The sequence below is a fragment of the Ipomoea nil genome, unplaced genomic scaffold, assembly GCF_001879475.1.
Source record: "Ipomoea nil cultivar Tokyo-kokei standard unplaced genomic scaffold, Asagao_1.1 scaffold3069, whole genome shotgun sequence".
Lineage (NCBI taxonomy): Eukaryota > Viridiplantae > Streptophyta > Magnoliopsida > Solanales > Convolvulaceae > Ipomoea > Ipomoea nil.
The window spans coordinates 2,262,719-2,289,437 of NW_017619497.1; the positions used below are offsets into that span (position 1 = coordinate 2,262,719).

Consider the following 26,719-nt stretch of genomic DNA (forward strand, 5'->3'; position numbering starts at 1 on the left):
GCCGATAAAGAAATTCTGAATTGGAGTTGACAAAGCGGATAAAGAAATACTGAATTGGAGTTGATAAAGAACGTAACGAACGGTTTGTGTGTGGATTCCTGCTCATTTTTGCGTGGTTGTACAATGTTGAGTTTGGAATCCGTGTAATCCTGCCTGGATTCTTCTGCTTTTTGCGTGATTAATTCCATTCCATACCAAACAAAATCCATATGCGCTTCTAAGTCGCGCTCTCAAGAATCAACTGCCAATTGTCGCCAAAGCTCTTCGGAGGGTTTTTGAATTTTTGTCTTTTGGAGGCGAAGGGCCTTGGAGAGTTGGAGATGGCCTTGAATGTCTCTGATAAAATATAGGAAAATTTACACTTCTCCCCTTAATATGTTATAGTATTTTTCCTCTTGAATTATTCATACATTCATATTTGTTCTCTCAATCCTTTTAAAATTGACATTTTTTATTCAATTTTAATTATGTTTTTGGATTATCTATACTATATATAAAAACAAAATCCTGAAATTTTAACTTCCCGCCCAATTCCTAAGAAATCTCTCTTCCTAATAAAATATATTGATTTCTACTTTCCCATTCGTACAATAATTCTGCGTTAAAAAATTCTATTCTAATATTATAAAATAGTGTAATACAATCTATACTCTATACTATATATAAAAACAAAATTCTGAAATTTTAACTTCCCGCCCAATTCCTAAGAAATCTCTCTTTCTAATAAAATATATTGATTTCTACTTTCCCATTCGTACAATAATTCTGCGTTAAAATTCTATTCTAATCTATATATATATATAAAAGTAAAATCTTCCTAGCCAAGTTTTCCCCCCAAAACTTAGAGGCATTTTTGTAATATCAAATATTTAGACAAAATGGCATTTTAATAATATTAAAGATTTTACCTTTCTTGAGATCTCTTACCATTTTATAATTTCAATACTAAACCCTTTTGATCTCATCCATTGTGTATAAATACACCTTATATGACCATACACAACCCCAACTAAGGTTAATTATTTTATTGATTTTTGCTAATCATCCTGTGATCTTCCACAGTTGAGGTTGATACGTTGGTGAGGTTTTCATTATCTTAGTTTCTTTAATTTTTTCTTCTTTTTGGGTTTTGTTTTGTTTTTATTCTTTTGTATTTTCTGATTTTTAAACAACAAAAGTGGTTCGTAAGAAAAAATGTTGATATATTCTTTTCTTTTTTTGTCTATTTTTGTAGAGAAGATACGGATCTAGAAAGATTGATCGGGAAGCAATAGACTTCTAATTATCCTGTGATCTTCCATAGTAGAGGTTGATACGTGATTTGCACTGGTGAGGTTTTCATTATCTTAGTTTCTTTTATTTTTTATTCTTTTTGGGTTTTGTTTTGTTTTTATTTTTTTTGTATTTTTTGATTTTTAAACAACAAAAGTGGTTCGTAAGAAAAAATGTTATATATTCTTTTTTTTTTGGTCTATTTTTGTGGAGAAGATACTATACGGATCTAGAAAGATTGACTGGGAAGCAATAGACTTCTAATCATCATGTGATCTTCCACAGTTGAGGTTGATACGTGATTTACATTGGTGAGGTTTTCATCATCTTAGTTTCTTTTATTTTTTTCTTCTTTTTGGGTTTTGTTTTGTTTTTATTTTTTTGTATTTTATGGTTTTTAAACAACAAAAGTGGTTCATAAGAAAAAATGTTGATATATATTTTTTTTGTCTTTTTTTTTTTTGGAGAAGATACATATATAGAAAGATTGATCGGGAAGCAAAAGAGTTCCTTGCTCATCAAGATGATAAAGTTTTGTGATCGAGGGACGAATTATGTGTATATGTAAATATATATAGACTTATAGAGGGAACCATACTAAGAATACAATAAAAATCAAAATGAAATTAAAAGCATTTTTTAGTTGTCAATATATCAAAGCATTGGACTTTGTTTCGATTCAATTTCTCCGTTTTTAAAGTGTACATTTTTTGTAATAAGAGAGTAGTTTGTCTTTCCCTTCAAGACGTTTTTCTTGCCATTTAATTTTTTTTTTTTTTAGGAAAAAAATGATTAAGTACCGTAGCTTTTTTTTTCAATAGAGTATTATTTTGATTTTATTCTTCATCTGACATTCCTTGATATAAAATCACTTTACTAATGTAAAATAATGTTATTGACTTACCATGTTTGCTTCGATATGCTAAGCCATTTAAAATTTAATACGGAGTAAAATTTATAATTGTAATACTTCCGTAATAATATTGAATAAATATTAATCATATGTTTAGATTTAATAATATATTATATTAAAAGAATTATTTATTAATTTAATATAGTGATGGTTAATACGGGTAAACCATATATAAGCAATATTTTACCTTAAGAATATTATACTTTAATTATAAAAATTCTACCTAATAATTTTAGTATTAAAAGTCATACAATAATTACCATAAAGAATGTTTAATAATTGCCAAATTCTATTATGCAATAAAAATTACTATTATAAAATTTTTTGTAATATGGACACATTATTTTTAATTATTTCGATTTAATAATATTATATTTTATGTATAAAAATTCAAATAATACTTTTAGTACTATTGAATATTGATTGACTAACAATTATTTTAATTATTAAGGCAATTAATGGATATTTCGATTTAAAAAGTTTTCAAATATATGAATTATACATAGTAGCATTGAATCAATTAGTAAGACAATTATATTAGGTAATCTAATAAATAACTTACTTTTTATATTATATCTCATCTTTAATCTTTAATAATGAATATTTTCTTAAAGTATATACATAGACTATGGTTATCAATATAAAATTAAAAGTATATATATATATATATATATATATATATATATATATATATATATAATGGATAATATTATTAGTACAAAATAAGATATACTTACCTTAATAATTAATTATTAATATTATTACCTAATAATTATATATTGTTACCTTTTTTGGTGTAATTATTATGGTAATTTATATACATATATATTTTTATACTTAATATATAATATATTGGCATGAAAAAGATTATACTTATCTTAATATATAATTAATTTTTAATATAATTTCCTTATTTTTATTAAAGATAATTATTTTAATAATTTTTCTTTCATTATTTTGTGTGATTATTATGGTAATGTATTTAAATTTTGGAAGAGATTATTACAAATATTATAATTAATATAAGTAATATAATTAATGAAATTATTATGGTAATTGTCACAATATTTGGTAATTATAATTAAAGAAATTGAGAAATATAAGATTTCTTCCCTAGAAATATTTGTGACAATTTAGTTAAATTACAATTAATAAAATATGAAATATAATTAAAGAAATGAAATTATTAAATTAACAAAACATGAATATTTTTAATCATACATACACTTATGCACTATAATAATCATGCAAAATTTAAATGCAACTTTTAAAATTTTTAGATGTAATTTTTTAATTATAAATCTATCAATATAAATTATAATTAATGAAATTATATTATAGAATTTTCCTATTTTCATTTTAATAAATATTATGTGTATATAAAATGAATTATACAATCATATAAGGAAATGCGTCGGATTAGAGTTTAAATTTATTCATACAAATTTTAGAATTTGCATTTTTTTTTATAAAACTAATCAAATGTTAATGTTAATAATAATAATAAGAATTTTAAAATCAGAATTATAAATTAAGTATTAGGGTAATAATTAATCTATATATATATATATATTATATATTATATATTATATATTATTATTATTATTATTATTATTATTATTATTATATAAAAACAAAATCATCCCTTTTCAAAAAAAAAAAAAAAACAAAAAAAACAAACAAACAAACAAAATCATCCAATTTCATTTTCCCGCCCAAACTTTTGTAGTAAAGCTTATTTGGTAAGTAAATGTCTAATGGAAATTAAAAAAAAAAATCTATTAATTGGTAATATTGCATAATTGGTAACATTATGTATGGTATTATATTTTATAATATAATAATATAATTGATAATATTATTGTTCAAGTATAATAAAAATCCTATGTAATAATGTAATAATAAAAAAATAAAAATAAATTAAAATAATAACAATAACAATAACAATAACAATAATAATAATAATAACAATAACAATAAATTTAATAATCCAAACAAAACTATATACAAAATAAATTTAAAATTTAAAAAAAAAAAAAAAGGAAGAAGACAAAGGTGGCTTCCCTTTGTAAATGATGTGGGATCATTTTGATTCCACATTTAAAATGTTTGGAAAGATGAGCTCTTAAACTCCTCTATATAAGAGGGGCATTTACAAACATATAATTGCTTGCCCATCAATATGGACAAGTATTGAGAAGTCCAAAGACTTTTTTATTTTTAATATATAATTCTATAATTATGAACATATAGTTCTATTTTTAATATATAGTTCTATAATTATTTTTAATATGGACAAGTATTGAGAAGTCCAAAAAATTATGAACATATAGTTCTATAATTATGAACATAGTGTTGTGAACATAATTATGAGCATATAGTTATGTAATCATGAATATAGAGATTCAATAATTGTGAATATGAAGTTAAAAATTATGCATATATATCTTTATAATTATGAACATATAGTTCAGTAACTATGAATTTAGAGTTCTGTAATTATAAATATAGAGTTCAATACGTACTTATGAATATGAAGTTCGAAAATTATGAATATATAGCTTTATAATAATGAACATATAGTTTAGTAATTATAAACATAGAACTGTGTCCACCTTGCAAGGTGGACACGGTTCCACAACATAACTATTCGATTGACCCTGTAACATGTAAACTTTCTCAACCTATTGAAACCCAACGTGTCAAAAGGCTCTTATTTAAGAAACCTTATCTTAATGGCTTCTTATTTTAGTTTTTTTTTTTAATTTTTTTTTTAAATTTATTAGGGGGTTTGAGAAAGATTAACCCAAAATGTATATGAGTTGTTTTAGTTTTTAGCAGTTTGGAGCAAATTGCTAAGTTATTGAATAATATTTTTGGTGTTTTGATTAAATATAAAATGTTAAACAGACGAATTTATTAAAATTTTGACTAATTTACCAAATAATCAGATAATCAGATTACAACAACAACAACAACAATAATAATAATAATAATCCAAAAAAAAAACTATATACAAAATAAAATTAAAATTAACCAAAAAAAAAAAAGGACAAAGGCGAGCCACCGGCACCCTTTGTAAATGATGTGGGATCATTTTGATCCCACATTTAAAATGTTTGAAAAGAGAGAGCTCATCTATATAAGAGGAGCAATGAGACTCTTATAAACATAATTGCTTGCCCATCAATGTGGTCAAGTATTGAGAAGTCAAAAGGTTCTTATTTAAGAAGCTTTAACTTTGTCTTCTTATTTTAGTTTTTATTTATTTATTATTAGTAGGGGTTGTGGAAGATTAACCCAAAATGTATGTGTTGTATTAGTTTTTAGTTGTTTGGAGCAAATTATTGAGTTATTATATAATATATTTTGATTTTGATATTTTGATGTTTTGATTAAAGTTAAAATGTTAAAATGATGAATTTATTATAATTTTGGCGAATTTATCAATAATCAAATTACAAATAATAATAATAATAATAATAATAATAATAATAATAATAATAATAATAATAATAATAATAATAATAATAATAATAATAATAATAATAATAATAATGCAAACAAAACAATATACAAAATAAAATTAAATTTAAAATTAAAAATAATAAGAAGAAGACAAAAGGGATCCACGGGCTCCATTTGTAAATAATGCTAGATCATTTTGATCCCACATTGAAAATGTTTGGAAAGAGGAGTTCTTGAGCTCCTCTTACAAACATAATTGTTTGACCATCAATGTGGGCAAGTATTGAGAAGTCCAAATGCTCATGTTTTATTTTTGAGTACTATTGACCCGACAAATTATGATGTGAAACTATGTCCACCTTGCATGGTAGACACAGTTCCAAAATTGTTCATAATTATGAATATATAGTTCTATAATTATGAACATATAGTTATGTAATTATGAATATAGAGATTCAATAATTGTGAATATGAAGTTCAAAAATTATGAATATATAACTTTATAATAATAATTATGAACATATAATTAAGTAATTATGAACATATAGTTTTGTAATTGTGAATATAGAGTTCAATAATTATGAATATGAAGTTCAAAGATTATGAATATATAGCTTTATAATTATGAACATATAATTCAGTAATTATTAACATAGAATTGTGTCCACCTTGCAAGGTGGACACGGTTCCACAGCATAACTATTCAATTGACCTGTTACATATAATATATGTTCACCTATTGAAGCCCAACGAGTCAAAAGACTCTTATTTAATAAACCTTATCTTAGTAGCTTCTTATTTTATTTTTTTTTTTTTAAATTTATTAGGGGGTTTGGGAAAGATTAACCCAAAATGTAGATGTATTGGTTTAGTTTTTAGCAGTTTGGAGCAAATTGCTAAGTTATTAAATAATATGTTTGGTGTTTTGATTAAATATAAAATGTTAAACATTTGAATTTGTTAAAATTTTGTCGAATTTGCCAAATAATCAAATTACAACAACACGACGACGACGACGACGACAACAACAACAACAATAACAACAACAACAACAACAACAACAACAACAATAATAATAATAATAATAATAATAATAATAATAATAATAATAATAATCCAAATAAAATTAAAATTAACAAAAAAAAAAAAAAAAAAAAAAAAAAAAAAGACAAAGGGGAGCCCGTCCCTTTGTAAATGATATGAGATTATTTTGATCCCACATTGAAAATGTTTGAAAAGATAAGCTCTTGAACTCCTCTATATAAGAGGTACAAACATAATTGTTTGTCCATCAATGTCGCAAGTATCGAGAAGTTAAAAGGTTCTTATTTAAGAAACCTTAGATTTGTCTTCTTATTTTAGTTTTTATTTATTTATTCATTATTTATTATTTATTATTTATTAATTATTAGTGGGTTGGGAAAGATTAACCCAAAATGTATGTATTGTTTTAGTTTTTAGCAGTTTAGAGCAAATTATTAAGTTATTAAATAATATTTTTGGTGTTTTGATTAAAGATAAATTGTTAAAATGACGAATTTGTTAAAATTTTGGTGAATTTTTCAATCTCAATTTTTTAAAATTGTCAATAATAATAATAATAATAATAATAATAATAATAATAATAATAATAATAATAATAATAATAATAATCATCATCATCATCATCATAATCATCCAAACAAAACGATATACAAAATAAAATTAAAATTAGAAAAAAAAAAAAGAAGAATGATGTGGGATCATTTTAATCTCACATTGAAAATGTTTGGAAAAAGGAGCTCTTGAAAATGTTTACAAACATAATTGCTTGTCATCAATGTGGGCAAGGAGTGAGAAGTCCAAAGTTTTTTTTTTTTTTTTCCTTTTTGTTTAGAAGCAAATGAATATTAAAAATAGAAAGAAAATATTTCAATAATAATATTTCCATCATGAAGGAGTAAATGCATATTTTTAAAAATAGTAAATGTAAATTAAAAATGGAACGAAAATATTTCATTAATAATATTCTACCTCATCAAATTTAAATGTAACGGAAATTAGGTAAAAATATTAATACATCTATATTCTAATTGACTAATTGACTGAAAATAAAAAAAAAATTGACTGAAAATAAATCTAATATTACTAATTGACTGAAAATTTTAAAAGGAAATGAATATTAATAATTGACTGCAATTAAAAAATGCTCCATAATTGACTAAAAAAATGACCAGATCATTGCATTTTAATTAAAAATGGAATGAAAATTAAAAATTGGAGAAAAATATTTCAATAATAATATTCTACATTATCAACAGTAAATGCATATTTTAAACAATAGTAAAGGTGAATTAAAAATGAAATGGAAATATTTTAATAATAATATCTACAATTCTACATCATCAATTAAAAATGGAACGAAAATTAGGTAAAAATATCACTACATTTGATATTCTAATTGATTAATTGACTGAAAATAAAAAAGAATAATTGGCTGAAAATGAATCCGATATCACTAATTGATTGAAAATATAAAAGGATAACTAATCGAGTAATATTATACCGTTATATATTTTAATCCAAGTAATCCGTCCTGATGGATTGAAGGTGTTAGCTCTAGACGAAGATGAATAGGATTGTGTTGTCACTACCAATGTCGTCTACAAAGAGGTTTCAATAATGTGTAAATATAATCGGTGATATTAAGTTTTTTTAAATGAAAAAATTGTTATATATCTGGACAAAAAATATATATCTTCCATACAAATGAATAAGGATACCAATTCATTTTTATAACTGAGTTGTTAGAGAACGAGCACATTTTACTAATTTATGAAAATTCTAAACAATGATAAATAAAATCTTCAAAGTTATAGCACCGTATGCGTATATCTAGACATTAGCTATTAATTTGAGCAATTATTTGCACAAATTCAAGCAATGATACCATCAAAATATATAAACGATCCAAACCATATATTTAATTGCACTATATAATATTTGATGTTCTAATTTAAATAATTATATATCGATTCATATATTTTTAATATATTACAACAAATCAATTCCGTGCATCGCACGGGTGCAAATACTAGTATTATAAAATAGTGTAATACAATCTATACTATATATAAAACAAAATTCTGAAATTTTAACTTCCCGCCCAATTCCTAAGAAATCTCTCTTCCTAATCAAATATATTGATTTCTACTTTCCCATTCCTACAATAATTCTGGGTTAAGATTTTATTGTAATATTATAAAATTGTGTATTACTGTTCCTAAAGTAAAGTGTCAAAAGTTCGGCAAGGCATAACTTTTGACTCCGTTGTCCGTTTTGGACAAATGTTTTTTTGAAATCGCGTATTTTTTCGAGATCTATCTACCGCAAACTGCCGTAGGCGGTTTGGCCCACCAATTTCTAAAAAAAATACTTTATTAAAGAGTTTCTAAGAAAAAACTATGAGAACCTTGTGTTTTATTAATGAATTTTTTCTGTCTTTTTATGTTCTAATCCTTGTATTTCTCCATCCATTGGTTACTGCTACATCTATTTCTTCAAACTGGGGTTATCCGCTTCAGTCCTTTCTAACATTAAGAAACCATCTTCACCCAACTAACAATCACGAATTTTACATTTGACATTAATCTCAAGATAATGGAAACAAGTGCAGTTGGAATAGAAAGGGCGTTAGTCCATGCCTGTGGAAATTTTGTCGAGCATACAACATAACTAGAAAGTCAGGAATATCACCCAACCCCTCCCTTAACCTTTCTGCATCAACTATAATAGGTATGCCCCTACTCTTTGTCTCCTGCACTACAATCAAAGCAGTCTCATGCAGCCTTCCATCAAAGTAGACAATATTTACTCCAAGCGCTGAAGGCAATTTTGATTTGGGTATGTAGACCCTCAGATATCATGGGTGGATATCCTGGAGTGAAAATGCACGTGCGAGTTTTTTTTTTTTTTTTTTTTTGGTTGTCAACAATGACATATGTGAATGGTGAGTTTCCTCCTTTGGACACCACCATAAAAGATGTATCAACACCATCCCTTTCGCCATGCGAGTCATCAGCAACCTTAGATATGATCCTTGGATTAAGACCAAGACGAATTTTATCATCCGGGTTTTATCAAAGCATTGCCAGTGTTATCACCTCCTTGAACCTCAAAGCTGGTGCTCCGAATTTTATCATCCGGGTTGGGGAATGAAGCTACAGCAGCCAGGAAGTCAACACCGGTCATTCCAACACCTCAGACAATGCGATTTTTTGGGAGCGGCGGATTCCACATTTTCAGCTTGAAACTTCAATGAATTTCAGGTAGAATAACAGAGTTTTTGAGGTTGTGCACCAAGTAGTTGTGGTCAGAGAGAGAGAGAGAGAGAGAGAGATGGGAAGGATATTTGTGGCCAATATGGAAGGGAGGACTTACAGGTGAAAATTCTACATCACGCCATCTACAACTACAACTGTTATTTACCATAGGAGGGTTCGCCGACCTGCTGCCCTCTCTGCTTCGCCGGAACCAAAAACCACCAGTGAAGGCCCCAACCTCGCCGGATCTATTGCTGCACCGCCAGATCTGCCTTACTGGTCCGTCGCCGGAAGGAGTTACTGCCTCATACGCTCGCCGCCGTACCCACAACTCGCCGGAGAAGAACCTCGCTCCTACTACTACCGACGGTTACTACTTAGCCGCGAAGTCTCGCCATCTCGCCTCACAGGAGTCACAACAGCGCTGGTCTAAACAAGATTAGAAGAATAAGACATAAAAAGACAGAAAAGTCATTCTAATTCACGGTCAACAAACGACTTCATTGACGGAGGATCAAAACTGTCCAACGACCAATAACAGTGTCTACTAAGTGGCAATTTTTATTATGGAGGATGAAAAGTGTCAATGCCTCAATAAGTCTAGGACCAAAAATGACATTAACTCCGGAATACAATACAAGAATATTTAATTATGGTTATATTATTATTGTGCCTCACGACCATTATATACTAACAGTACTTGAAAAGAAACTAATAATAATAATAATAATAATAATAATAATAATAATAATAATAATAATAATATAATAATAACAATAATAATAATAATAATAATAATATAAGTGGTAATAATAATATCTAAAAGTAATTAAGTGTTAATAATAATAGTAAGAATATTAACGTAAGAGTTGTAACATAGAATAAATTGTAATAATTAATAACTATAGTCTAGGATTAAATTTGGAATTGTCAGAAAAGATAAACGACCTCTAGTGAAATTAACTCTTAAATAATTATATATCGATTTAAATATTCTTAATATATTACAACAATTCCATTCTGTGCATCGCACGGGTGAAAATACTAGTTAAAAATAATAGTAAAATAAGTAAAAAAAACACTATTTACAAATATTATAATTATAATTTTAAATTATGTTAGTAACAAAATTAATACTTGAATACAAATTTAATAATAATAAATTATATGTGTTTAAGTCTTAATTCTATTGCTAGCATTGTGTTAAAATTATAATTACAGAGTATAATATGTGTAAATAGTGCTTGTTTTTGCATTTATTTTGATTCTCATATATAAGCCAGTTTTCACCGTGGGAGGAACATTACTTTTTCATATTGAGACCCAATCTTTCTTGTTATCAATATTCTGCTCACCCACAAGAGCCTTGTAACAACTTTTAACTGTAAAGTGACCTCAGTCTTCCCTCATCCAAATTAGTTTATCATCTCTTTTGAACATGGACATGGGAATGTTTGTGATGAGAGTGGTGTCACGATGGTAAAATATATTTTGAATTGTGTCCACGTCCGAACTTTGATCTTGGTTGTTGAGAGGGAGGAAACAACAACATTTTCCAGAAAGGGAAAGGTGGCGTGGTGATCTGTGGATTTGAGGGATCACGGAGTCATATATCTCTCCAAATATTAATGGAGTTACCATTACCTATCCTCCAACAGTTATGATTTCTGATGATCTCCTTGGTGGTTAAGAGATTGTTCCAAATAAAGGATGGGTTGCTGCTACTTCTAACATCTAAGAATGAGGAGCATGAGTAGTATTTTGCTTGGAAGACTCTTGCAACAAGGGACGAGGGGAATTGAATGAGTCTCCAAGCTTGCTTGCATAACAGTGCATCGTTAAAGAGGTCCAGTTTCTGAAAGCCAATACCATCCCAATCTTTGGGAATACAAAGGTGTGACCAAGATTTCCATTGAATATCGTTACGGTTGCAATATTTGCTCCCCACCAAAAAGCATTCATAGCACATTTAATCTCTCTCACATTTTCCTTTGGTATTTGAAATACACTCATAGCATAGGAAGGTAGTGATTGTATCACACTTTGTATAAGAACTTCTTTTCTGGCTCTTGATAAGAATTTGTGATTCCAGCTGCTGATTCTGCTAAGAACTTTATTCTTAAGGAATCCCAAAATATCCTTTTTGTTTCATTCTACTACAAGTGATGATAAGCCGAGATAATTTATAGAATTTCATATCTCTCCAATCTCCATAATGATGCGTATCATAGATCTCAGATTGTCATTAACATTAAGATTGAGAAAAATTAAGAGTTGTGTTATTCATATTCAAACTTTTCTCCTTCCAATAAAGTGTTTCACGTTTCACGTCTCAAAATGAAATGGTCTCACGTACTTTTTTTTCCTCTACCCATCAATTGTAAGTCATATTATGAAAGAATTTATGAGATATAAAAAGCATTTTCTCCATTTTTAATTATTTGTGAAATAATATAATAACTATCTTCTCCCAAATATAATAACTATCTTATAAGAGCCAATGAAAGTTATATTACTCAATTATGTCTATTTTTTAATGCTTTTCAAGTTGTACATTATTTTTAAATTAAAATATAAATTGTCATAATTAAAAGTTGTAGTTATATTTTGAGTAAAAGTACCTTGTTAACCAAGGGCCTTATAGTTTAATGATACCATGTTGTTTCCCTATGTGGGAGGTGATAGGTTCAAGCCTTAATGGAGGCATTTGCATGTTATATGTTGTATTTCTTCATTAACCAACAAATTCCACTTGGCCACTACCATTAAATATTGCAAAGTCATATATTGTATTCCTTTATCTACCATTATTGAGGTAATTTTTATTCTGAAAATTCAAACATTCATCTTTCAGGAAAGTTACAAGTATATGTTCGAAGTTTAACTGATTAATAGATGTCCCAAGTTTCAAATTGTATGTCTTTTGAAAAGTATTAAGAATTTCGGTATAGATGTAAGGATGTGCAACTATCAATTAGGATGTCTTAAAATTATATTATTTTAGGTAAATGTTTCCGAGCATTTCCACAAAAAGCAAGTGTTTATTTTATCTAATGTGAGTACTTCTGTTACCTTATATTTTGCATTATTCAAATTTTTGAGAAGTGATTAATACAAATTTCTCCAAATTTTGTATTTGTTAATGAAAGAGTATTGTGGGATGTTTAGGTGGATTGATATAACACGGCGTTTGGTTGGAGGGATTTTAAATTCCCTTCCTACTTAATTCCCACCTAATTCCAAAGACCATTAAATTCCGTAGTTTGGTTGGAGGGAATTGCAATTCCATGGAATTGCAATTCCCCCATTTTCATGGAATTAAAATCCCATGTCCCCCCCTGGTATTTTAATTCCTGAGAAAAAAAGATAGTGATGAGTCAAAATTACTCATTCCTTTTTTAACCTAAAATTAATGTCTAACAACAATAATGGACATTTTTGACTTTATACTACTTATTCTCTTTCAATTCCCATGTATACCAAACATTGAAATTGAAATTCCCAGTAATTCTATTCCTGTCAACCAAACACTGGAATTTAAATTCTCACTTTATTCCCAGTAATTCAACTCCCATGGAATTACAATTCCTTTCTCACATAATTCCCCCCTCCAACCAAACGCCCTGTAAATGTTTATGAGTGTGTTGTGAACATAATCCGAGCGTTATTGAAGATTTTTGATAAAAAAGGAGAATGAGAATGACACGTTAAAACATAAAATTGGGAAAAAAAAAAAGAAAAAAAGAAAAAAAAAAAGAGAAAATTGTGTTGAGGAAATTTGTAGCAAGTCTAATTGGTAAATTTACCAAAAAAAAAAAAGAAGCTCAATCATGTGTACAAGCGCAAATTATGTTGTGGACTCGTGTCCACAATGCATTGTGGACACGAGTCCAAAACAACGCCATTTTAAGGGAAAACGCGGCATTCCAGTAAAAGAAATTGATTTTGTCTCGTCGTTAATGGCGTTATTCGTTTGTGGCATTATGAATGTACAGTTATGGAATTATGAATGTACAGTTATTGAATTATATATGAATGTAAGTATACACTTGTTCTTTTAATATCAACTATACAGATAGATGATTATTCATCTTATCAATAAAAATATTCCAACTGAAGAGTCGGTTGTGCAAAAACGTTAACTGATGTTTGGTAATTAGTACTTAGTATTGTATTTGAACTTTGGATTGCTATTTTGTTATATAATGTTTAGAGTTTAAATTTGGATGATGTGAATATGTATTGTTTGGTAGTATGTTCGAAAAATTAAAAAATGTTGAAATTTGTGGATCTTAAATCGAACCGAATCGAACCCCGAACCGAATTAAATCTGAACTGAAATTGAACCGTTTCAAACCAAACCAAAACCGAACCGAACCGAACCCTAATGCTAAATCGAATGGTTTAACTTTTTTAAAATCGAAAAACCGAAACCGAAAACGAAAAAATCTAATCGAAACCCGAAACGCCCACCCTTAACAAATAATGTCCAGGCAATTTGATAATTTCATCAAAATAAATTTATGGCCATGCTCAAGGAAGGGACATTATATATATATATATATATATATATATATATATATATATATATATATATATATATATATATGAGATACATATGAGGACTGTAGTTTTGTGTGTTTGTGTAATTCAAACATGTCAGTTCCTAAAAACGGATATGAATAAACTAGAGATGAAAGCATAAACATTTCTAAATAAAACGTAGACAGAATAACAACATAACTACATAAGAATTTATCCTTTCAGCCAAAAAAAAAGAAAGGAAAAGAGACCCTAAAATTTTATAATCATTTGCCTGGTGAAGACATCCCATCAATGAAAACAAATCCAAGCATAAATGCATAATTGAACCTTTATATGCAAAAGAAAAGGAAAAAAAAAAATTTACTTCAAGGAGGCTGAGAAGCTCGCCAGTGGATGAAGGAGGTGTAGAGAGCTGAATTCCAGACTGAATGAGCATTTCCTCAAGCTCCTTTTGTAAAGGAAGAAGTGCAGCAACAGCAGAAGCCATCATTCTCAGCAAACAGAGCCCTCCCCTCAATCAAGAGTTCAAGACTGAAAGCCCTAGAACTAGAGAACCCAAATTAATTGTACTTCACTCGAAAAGAGGACCCCCTAGATACCCAAAATACAGCAAATGTAAATCCGGATAAAGAAATGCTGAATTGGAGTTGACAGAGAAGGATCGGTTTATATGCTCATTTATGCGCGGTTGTACAATGCTGAGTTTGTAATCCTGTCTGGTTTCTTCTGCTCTTTGTGTCATTAATTCCATTCCATCCAAACAAATTCCATATGTGCTTTTAAGTCGCGCTCTGAAGAATCAACTGCCAATTTTCGCCAAAGAGCGGTTTTGTATTTTTGTATTTCACTAGCTTTGCAACATAAGGGGCATAGTTCATCACATCACAGTGTAATCTCCTTGCCTTGAGGAGATCCTTCGTTGGGAGACAGTTCACGCACAATTGCCAGAAAAAAAATCCTCACCTTTGGGTTCACAATATCTTTGCTCTCCTCATATTCTTATTTGATCTCCATTTGCTGTGCTTCGTAATAAGCTCTTCAGTTTCTAGTAACCTGCTCCATATAAATGAGGGAAAAGAGCAACCAGGATAGTATCTTGCCTTATAAATTCTAGCCACTACTAAAGAGTCCATATAATGTATAAGTCTCCAAGATTGTTTATTCCAGCTAGCCCAATGGATTCCTCTATTTGATCTACCTCCCCCATCCCACCAATATGAATTTAAGATGACTTCAATTTCATGTAAAGGGTTCTTTGGTAGAAGAAATATAATTGGTATATCGTGCACCAGGGCGCACAATAAAATCTCATGTTTCGTATATACATAATTGTATAGTAGAATACACATAACCATCTAACATAATACACATAATCTGATCTAACATAATATATAATAATACACATAAACTTTTATTTAACATAATACACATAAACTCTTAACATAATACACATAAACTTTTAGGGTGCACGGTATAACTTGCCGAAGAACAATTGTTATGCATGGTGCACACGATTGCAAACGACGTCGTTTCACTATTGTGGAGTAACGTTGCCGTTAGTGACACTGGTTAACTCCACCAATCATTTTTTTTATTACACATCCATAACTTCATAAATACACATTCAGAATTACATAACTACACATTCATAACTTCATAATTATACATTCAGAATTGCATAACTACACATACATTAACTTCATAACTGTTCAGAATTGCATAACTTCATAACTATACATTCAGAATTGCATAATTACACATCCATAACTACATAACTATACATTCAGAATTGCATAACTACACATCCATAACTTCATAACTATACATTCAGAATGTGAAATTATAAAATTATGATCATATATTTACGTAACTAACGGCAACTGAAAATGATTTTTTTAAAAAAGTAAAACGACGCCGTCCTCAACTCTCTTCCTCTTCCTCTTTACTCCATCAGAAAGCAAACTCAGTCAGTTACACGCCCCTGTAAATTGCATCCATGTTATGTTACAAAGAGGCAGTTGGCTAACCAATAAAATCATAGCTTGCTAACTAGATAATATACAATGTGGGAATTTAACTCACTTCTTTGACTAGAACCTCTTCAAGAAATCATAGCTTGCTAACTAGATAATGTACAACGTAGGAATTTAACTCACTTCTTTGACTGGAACCTCTTCAAGCAATTCCCAGCGCTCACATCTGAGATTCAAGATTTATACATCATCATCAGTGTATATGACCTACAACAGTACAGTAACAGAAAGCTACTTAGCACGTTAAAATTAAAGGAAGATACAAGATAAAGCAAATACATCATGATACAGATGTTTAAAATCTTTCCATGAATGTGATGAAGAATCAATGCATGCTCTTATTGCTCTCTTGAAATAGAGGAAACAAAGACATGATTCCACCACATTTTTAATGTGCTTTAAGGCTGTAAACTATAATTATACACCTTTGGGGCTTTTCCCTAGCTCTTGTTAATCTAGGTACAAGAAGGCAATGCCCTCTGGCCTCTACTTAAAACCTGCTCTCCTGGGCTTGGCTTTGTGTAGTTCAACATTTGGCCTCTAAGTAAAAACATTAGTGCGTTATTGACAAACAAATACTGGAGAAATATCTCGAAATGGATTGGGCAGAAATTAGAATAATGGGAGTTGGTTTATAATTGCCAATATAATGGAGCATGAGTAGTCAAGATGCGTCAAACTCAGCCTAAATATCACTATCCTAGAAAAGCAAATTGTTAGGGAAGAGCATTTGCCCTTTATCTTGGAAAATCCTATTTTTGAAGATAGAAAATAGTATATCCAAAGGGCAATTATATGCAACACATAAAATACAGAAATATCTGCCCGTTGGGCTTATGTACCGTGTGCTTTTCTGTCTTAGGGTTAAAAGAAGAAATCACCCCCTCATAAAACCTGTAAAGAGAAAAGAACAGAAAATATGACAAGAATTGCTTGCATAATTTACTAGACAACTTAATAGCGCTTCTTCTTAGACTTTTTTTTTTTGAATGTTACTGACTCTATTACAATGTAGTATCTGTTCATAGCCACTTTTTCAACCTAATGAAGCACAAAGAACCAATATCGCCTCCACTGAGGCTCGAACCCACAACCTCCCATATAAGGGAGCAACTTGGTGCCATTGTGTTAGGAACCGGGATATTAGGATCGCGTCACAGGCTTAGGAACTTAAGAACACAAATGAATTGAAGCGTTTCTGGAGTGATTGTTCTCCCCAATCTTTCCTTAATAGAAAGCTTAAATTCTGAATTTCCAAAAGTCCCCCTTCTTCAATTACATAGGTAGGTATTTATACATAATAATATAAAACTACCCACCACCTAAGAAGGTGGCTATCCCACTATAATAATAATAATAATAATAATAATAATAATAATAATAACAACACTATGGTTGTTAATAATAATAATAATAACAACACTATGGTTGTAACACATTGGACCACAAGGTCCTTGGCAGCGCTTCTTAGACTTAAAAAAGCAAAACATTAAAAATACATATTAAAAGAATAAATCAAAAGTGCATAAGCTACATGTTTACAAATTAAATGCAACAATTTGTATATATTTACCATAGGATTCAAATAATGTAAATGCGATATCTCAAAAGGATTCATCTTTCAGACCTATAACCTTACGTGTCAAATTTATAAAATTGAATTTGAAGTTCAAAAACACAAGCTGTTAACAACGGAGGGAAATTGTCAAATGTTGTAATCAATGGAACAAGTGATGCTTTCCATCTCATAGGTAATAATGGAACAAGTGAAGCGTTCTATTTCAATGGGTACTAAAACAGCCATTCAATTTGCTCTTCTTAAGTACTTACCTTCTATCCCGGGGCCACCAGACTTTGACTTTAGCTCCTACCAACTCTTTTCCGTAATCTTTAATAGTATGAAGCTTTTTAGAATCCTGAATATGAATAAAAACCATAAGTGTACACACTTGGTTATTTTGCCCAAAAGAGAGTAATGACATATAAAACAAATAGGGTAAAATGTCATAGTTAGATGCAAAATATCAATGAAATGGCTATACAGGAAAGTTCATAAATTATACATATTTTATTTACTTTATACAAAATGTCAAAAATAAGCAAATTTTAATGAAGACTAATTATGTATTACCCAATTTTCAGTAGCAAAATAATAGTACTATATAACATTTGTAGTTGCTAAGAAAATTAAAAGATGTCGCATCTTAGAAATGTAATCTTAAGAAAACTGCATTTCATAAACATGACTTCTGGGAAAAAAAAAAAAAAACTTATATTTTCAGTGAAAAAGTTTCACTTGATAAATGCCAAGTTCTTCCATAGTCATAAAGGAAGTTGGATTTAGATGAAAAGCTTTACTTCTTATCTCCTATGAAATGCATCAGACATTCTCCCTAATCCTCACCTGTCACAAACATGATTGCCTCCGTAAAGACTTCATATAGAAAGATTTCAGGCAATTGAGCAGAAGTGTTTAAAAATTGGGTTAAAAGCTGCATTCTCTAATGCGGATTTTGATAGGATGAATATAGTAAAGTCTTCCAAAAGACACATTAGGGAAATGAAGCTTTTAAGAATTCTCATTTCCAAAATGTGTCTCCGGACATTTTTTTTCTTTTTATTAATAATCCAAAATGAATTACTCACCATCCCATTTGTGCCCCTTTTACAATTCTCTCAGCCAATTTAACCAAGCTTATGTTTTTATACTAATAAATTGAATTTTGAAAATAAAAATTTATATTTTGGAGTATTAACTAATAAGTATATATTCAATAAAATACATAAGAAATGGTACTTGCCTAATTTTTAAAGAATTCTGCTATATTGGAACATAAGAGATGATCATATAAAAAACAACTTTTTTTGAAACAAAGTAGAATGTGACCCTTCTCAAGGCGGACAAAGAGAATCAACTAATATTGTTTCAATAAGTTCAACACACATCTAGGGTTGCACTCATCAGAAAGTGCAATAATATGGTATAATCTTTTATGCATCCATTTTGGGTACCCTTGTGGTGGATAGGATTTACCGTTGAGTTACCTCAAGTTCAACATATGTCTAGGAATCACTGGTTGCAAAAAGGATAACACGATACTAAGTTTTTAATTTTTTGGTTACATTAATGGGGGCCATGGGGGACAGTGTTTACCAGTAAGAAATTCTAAACCCCTAATATGGTACTAATTATATCCCACCAATTTTTCACTGCAAATTGTAAGTTATAATAAAGTTCAAGAGTAAATTTCACTTATGGTCATATGACTATTAGGGTGTTGTCAATTTGAGTCCACAACTTTCAAAACTAACAATTTAATACTCTAACTTTTCAATTTTTATCAATTTTAGTCAGCCCCGTCAAATTGTCGGCTAATTGTCGCCGAAATCTTTTAATTCAGTGTTAAAATGAAAGATAATTTGTAAACCATTGTTTGAATTAATATAGAGGCAGGTGAGATGTGGATAAAAATTGGCGATAATTGGCTAGCAATTTGGCCGTATTGACTAAAATTGATAAAAATTAAATAGTTAGGGTACTAAATTGCTAGTTTTGAAAGTTGTGGACGACAATTGACAACACCCCAATAATCATAGGACCATAATGAAATGCAATCAATTCAATACGGGTTACGGCAAAGTTGAGTTTGTTGCGATAGCCCTTCACGGTGACGTCGTCCTGACTTCTGAGTAAGATTGTGGTGTTAGTTTTTCAAACAACAGCCAGAGATGCATCGGGACAATAACGGTTATCGTGCAAGAGGAAAACAAAATTGATTTGGTAAGAAGAAAAAAAAAAAGAAGAGAATTTTGTTGGTGAAAGGAGACTAGTTTGTTACCATGTGAAGAAAGATACTTGGATTTGATAGACTCAAATGGTTGGTACAACAGAGTATATATACAAGTAAGAAACCTAAACTTTAAAAATATGACTCTTCATATAAAACATTACAATGGCACCATTCCTTTGTTTAAAGCTTGCTTGAGCGTTTAGTTCTTGTGCTTATATTTTGGTGATGATTTCGTTGAAGAGATGACTTCTCTGCAAGTCTGCATCATTGGCTATTTCTTTTTCCTTCTTCTTTATACGTATAGTCAAACTAGGAGATACCTCACTCTTGCATGAATTCCTCCCACGATTTCCCTTGGAAGGCCTAGTTGCTTCAAATATCTTTCTCATAGTGAGATATGTGAAATCAACTTTTCCAACTGTCTTGCATAGGTTCTTGTTCTAAGAATCGCCAATGGTGTTCCATTGTCCCTTTTTCGCTAAATTTTGGTCTTTTATGAAATTTAAAGGATTTTTGGATCCGTTGTCAAAGTTTCTTTCCTGAGGGAGTTCAATTTTGGTATTACCGTATTTGCTTCTTCATTTTCAGTGTGCCTTATTTGTTCCATTTTATGTCCAAAGGCCATTTATTATTTCTCAAGTTTCAAGAAAGGGGGGCTAGGGGAGTATTACCATGAACCACGCATGTTTTGTTCTTTCATTGCTATGGGGCTTCTCTTTATCGCTTTGGCTATCTTCATTGCTATAGACCATATGTACCCATTTATTGCTCCTGCTCCATTTCACCTCTACTGCTCTTGATGAAGGCTTTTTTACATTTGTTCAAGAGTGTTTGTGTCACTTTGTTACCTTGAGCTTGTTCATGTTCAAATCCATCCTTGATGCTTTCAACTTCATTTCCAAGGGTTGTGTATACTGCCATGTCTTTCGACGACATTTAACACTATTATCCTCTAGCGGCATTTAATCTTCATTTGTAATTTTGAGTCAGGTGGAGTGTTTGTTTTAATTCAAGCGTGGAACTTCTAGATATTCCAGCTTGAGGGGAGTGTTGAATAATAGGAAGCCTTAGTCCTATTCCTATTAGGAGTAATCTTGATTTCCTATTCAAGGTAGGAATGGTTTAACCCAATGTTTCTATAAATATAGAATCTCTATACACTCTATACCGTTCAAGAAACATAGAGAGACAATCTATTATTATTAACATAATCATATATTCTCTCTATTCCAAGTATTCTCACATATTTTGCTTCCGCTTAGTCACCACCCACTAGGCTTTTCAATCCCTCACAATCAACACACTCGTTGGAAAGTGCAATAATATAGTATTACCAATTATGCATTCTTTTTTGGTACACTTACGGTGGAAATGATTTAATGCTGAGATACCTCAAGTTCAACATATGTCTAGGGGTGCACTGGTTGCAAGAAGGAGAATATGATACTAAGTTCCTAATTTTTTTATTTTCTTGGAATACATTAACGGTGTGTTTGGAAACGCGGAAAATGATTTCTGCGGGTTTTTAGTGTTTGGTAAGTAAGAAAACACTAAAGTCAAAGGAAAATGAAGTTGGGTCAATGGAAAATAGAGTCATTTTTATGGAAAATGACTTCCCCCTTTTTTTAGAGGAAGTCATTTTCCGCTTCAAGCTTCTTCTCCGCTTCAAGCTTCGCTTCTCGACATCGGAAACTATTTTTCGACTTGGAATCATCTAGTTCTGGATTTCCAAGTCTGACTTGGAAATCCAGAATATGGTTTTCCAAGTCGGAAACCAATTTGGCTTCCGACATGGAAATCCAAAATCTGGGTTTCCAAGTCGGAAACCAGTTTGGTTTCCGACTTGGAAAACCAGATACCGGAATCCAGATTGGTTTCCTTGACCAATCTGGTTTCCGGCAATTGGTTTCCTTGCCGGAAATCAAACCAGTCTCTGGTCTGGTTTCCGGCAAGGAAACAAGTTCAATGTTATTAAAAAAAAATAATATTTTTTTTTTTTTGGTTTATACATGAAGTCACATCTATTGTATGTTTTCTTGCTCATTCTCTGGAAAATGAACCAAACACATAAAGGAAATTTTCCGTTGTTTAGTCAAACACCGGAAAAGAAAATGTTTTCTGGAAAATGACTCATTTTCTAAAAGTCATTTTCCTGCTTTCCAAACGGACCCTAATAGAGGACACAATTTAGCAGTAAGATATCCTAAACCACTAATATGGTACTAATTAGAGATAGAAGAGAAAGTGGCAGATGGAAATTTATGTTTTAATAGAACTCAATTAAGAGATGCAAACCAATTAGTTATGGGTTAAGGCAATGCAGAAATATAATGATTAGCAAACTGAATAGATAGAATCACAAAGATTACTCTAACCAGAAATCTAGAGAATCTGCAAGCACCATTACAGTAGTACCTTTTCTTTAAGTTTTCTCTGGGCAGACCTAGTCCCTTCATATCTCTTTTGCACGGTGAGACCTGTCTGATTCTTCTTTGGTCGGCCCCTTTTGCAAGGACATTTCTTCTCTTGTTCCTTCTTGATAGTAGGTTCTTCATCAGAGCATTTGCTTTTGTTCATCCCAAAAGAATCATGTCCCTTATCAGGTCTTATCTTCTCTGACAGTGCACTCAGATCCATTTGTTGTTGCAACTCTTTTGTATTTTTATGCATGGGATCAGACGGTGCATCAGTATCTTTTAGCTGTTCAGCCTGATTGCGAATGTTTAATGCCTTCAATGACCCATCAGGTTCCAGGTTATTGTTATTGTTATTCATTGTTGGAGTGGCATCCAGTAGTGGTACCTGAGGAAGTTGAAGTGCAGATGTTCCTTCTATAGGTGGTACAGAACCAGCATTTTCCACCTGATCATTCACAAAAAAAATGAAAAATTAGATTGTTATCCATTAGAAGGAAACCCCCTCCTCCCACAAACACAGAAGAATATCATATTCATCATATCTCAATGTAGAATGGCAAGTGACAGCATAAAACAAGCAGATCAGATGCCCATGACTTAAATCTAGACAGTATTAAAGACTTCTTCTTTAAGGATAAATGGTTCTATGATTTTAAAATTAAGGAAAAATTGCATTTTTGATCCTCCAGTTATACTTGTGGTATAGACTTAGTCCCTGAGTTATATGCGTGACCATTTTTAACCCCAAAGTGATGCATGGAGTGGCAATTTGAGTCCTTGAAGGACCAAATCAGCCACTTTAGTAAGTGACAAATTGGCGGTAGAAAGTCCCTGAGGGACTAAAATCGCCACTTCGTGCATAACTTCGGGGTTAAAGATGGTCACACATATAACTCAGGGACTAAGTTTGTACCGTGGCTATAACTAAAGGACCAAAATTGCAATTTTCCCAAAAACTAATGCATCTCTTGACTACCAAACCTTACGCTGACAGCAGATAATAGATAACAAAGTTTTGAAGCTTGAGAGCATAACCTCAACCCAACTCGACCAATCCTAGCTTAGTTAAGTTCAGTTATATGGATTCTGTTTCTCCAATTCATTCTTATTAATGCTACATCAGTCATAACTTCTTGCAATAGTACGTCTTTCTTAATGTCTACTCCCTTCACCTAGCTTCTAGCCTTCAACAGATTCCAACTGCTCATTCTATCCAAGAGCATACGCTGAACACACCCAAATTATCTTAATCTATAAACATCTTCTGATCTTCAAAGGAAATACTACAGTAGGAAGTCAACAAGTTTAATGAAAAATACGCAAACACATAGATACCATGTTTTCTCCCTCAGGAACTTCATGCAATATTGAGCCAAGTACTTTGCAATAATCATCCAAATTCATGTTCATATTTGTCATTAATTCTAAAAGACAAGGCTTCAATCTGGCAGCACACTTTTCCAAGTCTTCTTTTCCCAATACCATTGAACAAGGTGCAGTAGCCTAGATAAAAACATACATAGTTAATCAAATAATTGAAAACAATGTTTGGAGATAGCATCAATATTTGCATAGTGATTATTACCAGAGTTTCCTTTCTGAGGCTTTCAAGAATGGAAACTTGAAAATCTAGTGAGACTTCATCTCTTTCTTGTATGAGTTGAGACATGATGTCTACCATGTATCTTAATACAGCATCGGTATGGTTGAAGCTTGATAAAAAATGATAGGTCAATTCTATAGACTCATTAAAGAGTACAAATGTACAATATAGCAGAACATTATACTATAGTGTGTAAGCTTCCAAGGAAACTGACTTGGTGAAAATATCAAAATTATACGCTATATGATATGAACAACTAGAAAATACCTGATGATTTTGAGAAACAGTTGGAAAACGTTAACAGCTAACACATAGTCAAAATCCAATAGCATCACGCCCAACCTGTACTTCGCAACGGCTTCAAGAACTCTCAGAGCCTTACTGTAGTAGTTACTATCAATGTCATATAACTTTTCAAGGGATGCTATAATCTGATGGAAAACGACCTGAGAACCAAAAGATGATATTTTTTAAACATAGATGCACATATATGATATATGTTAGACTGCTCAAGTAGAAAGAAATAATAAATAAATAAATACTAAAATTGTTTGCAACCCGGCCTGAGTTTTGAAAAAGTATTAAATACCTCCATTTCTGTATTATCATAGGGTAGAACGGGTGCAGATATTCTCATAATTTCACAGATACAAGATGCAACAGAAACCTCAATGGTTTTATCAGAATGTCTCAGAAGTTTCGTTTCAATCAGCGCTTTTTTAATTGGCTCAAGTACATTTCTCATCGACACTGAAGGGTCTTGCCCTATGCTCTTCAGTTCTGATTCAGCTTTCTAAAAGAAAATGCAATGCAACAGAAGAGTTAAAACAACAGTAGTAAACATATAATGTCCAGATGAGGACTACAGTTCTGATTCAGCTTTCTAAAAGAAAATGCAATGCAACAGAAGAGTTAAAACAACAGTAGTAAACATATAATGTCCAGATGAGGACTGTAGTTTTGAGTATGTGTGTGTGTGTAATTCAACATGTCAGTTCCTAAAATCATATATGAATAAACTAGAGATGAAAGCATAAACATTTCTAAATAAAACGTAGATAGAACAACAACAACAACAACATAAGAATTGATCCTTTCAGCCAGGAAAAGAGACCCTAAAATTTTATAATCATTTGCCTGGTGAACAAATCCCATCAATGAAAACCAATCCAAGCATAATTGAACCTTTATATGCAAAAGAAAAGGGAAAGAATTTTACTTCAAGGAGGCTGAGAAGCTCGCCAGTGGATGAAGGAGGTGTAGAGAGCTCAATTCCAGACTCAATGAGCATCTCCTCAAGCTCCTTTTGTGATGGAAGAGGTGCAGCAGCAGCAGCAGAAGCCATCATTCTCAGCAAACAGAGTTCTCCCCTCAATCAAGACTGAAAACCCTAGAACTAAAGAACCCAAATTGTACTTCACTCGAAAAGAGGACCCACAGACACCCAATCCAGCAAATGTAAATCCGGATAAAGAAATTCTGAATTGGAGTTGACAGAGCGGATAAAGAAATGCTGAATTGGAGTTGACAAAGCGGATAAAGAAATTCTGAATTGGAGTTGATAAAGAACGTAACGAACGGTTTGTGTGTGGATTCCTGCTCATTTTTGCGTTGTTGTAATCCTGCCTGGATTCTTCTGCTTTTTGCGTGATTAGTTCCATTCCATACCAAACAAAATCCATATGCGCTTCTAAGTCGCGCTCTCAAGAATCAACTGCCAATTGTCGCCAAAGCTCTTCAGAGGGTTTTTGAATTTTTGTCTTTGGAGGCGAAGGGCCTTGGAGATGCCTTGAATGTCTCTGATAAAATCTATATATCTATATATCTATATCTATATATCTATATATCAATATCTATATATATATATATATATATATAAAAGTATAATCCTCCTAACAAATTTTCCCCCCAAAACTTTTATAGTAAAATTTATTTGGTAAGTAAATGTCAAATGGAAATTAAATAAATAATAATACTAATAATAATAATAATGTTATTACCTTAAATAAATAAATTATTATACTTTCCCTTAAATAAATAAATTATTATACTTTCCTTTTGAATTAGTATTTCCTACCTATAAATACAAGGACTTCTTTAATCAAAGAATCTCAGACTCATCTCTCTGCTTTCTTTTTGTATGAATTTTCTACATTTTTCTAACTATATTCTTACGTACTTCAATATGTTTTGCAGTTTATATCGTCTGGTATGAGTTTGAAGATACTTAAGGAGGCTCTACTTCAACAAAAGGAAATTGAGGAGGAAGAGCATTTGTAACATAACTCTATTGGTTTAGTTTTTATGGAAGATTGTAGAGATGCGATCGAGGATGATAAAGACGGTAATTTTGATAATTTTGTAATATTTTTTGAA

General features: G+C 30.6%; 1 protein-coding gene across 5 annotated transcripts; it reads right to left on the reverse strand.

The window, feature by feature from the left end:
• Positions 1-16,388: 16,388 nt before the first annotated feature.
• LOC109165338 lies at positions 16,389-26,137 on the reverse strand. 5 transcript variants are annotated; one of them, XR_002051532.1, is made up of 10 exons: positions 25,563-26,137; positions 24,933-25,136; positions 24,611-24,789; positions 24,326-24,452; positions 24,076-24,243; positions 22,739-23,185; positions 18,363-18,448; positions 17,375-17,426; positions 16,656-16,739; positions 16,389-16,480 (listed from the first exon to the last, which is right to left on the reverse strand). XR_002051532.1 is itself a non-coding variant. In XM_019314057.1 (9 exons), the coding sequence occupies exons 1-9, from the start codon at positions 25,689-25,691 to the stop codon at positions 16,713-16,715; spliced, it is 1,419 nt and encodes a 472-aa protein (XP_019169602.1). In that variant the 5' UTR covers positions 25,692-26,137; the 3' UTR covers positions 16,495-16,712. The 5 variants fall into 5 exon arrangements, 1 of the variants encoding a protein (XP_019169602.1); XR_002051533.1 differs by having other exon boundaries at positions 16,408-16,480; positions 16,582-16,739; XR_002051534.1 differs by lacking the exon at positions 17,375-17,426.
• Between the last annotated feature and the right edge of the window lie 582 nt (positions 26,138-26,719).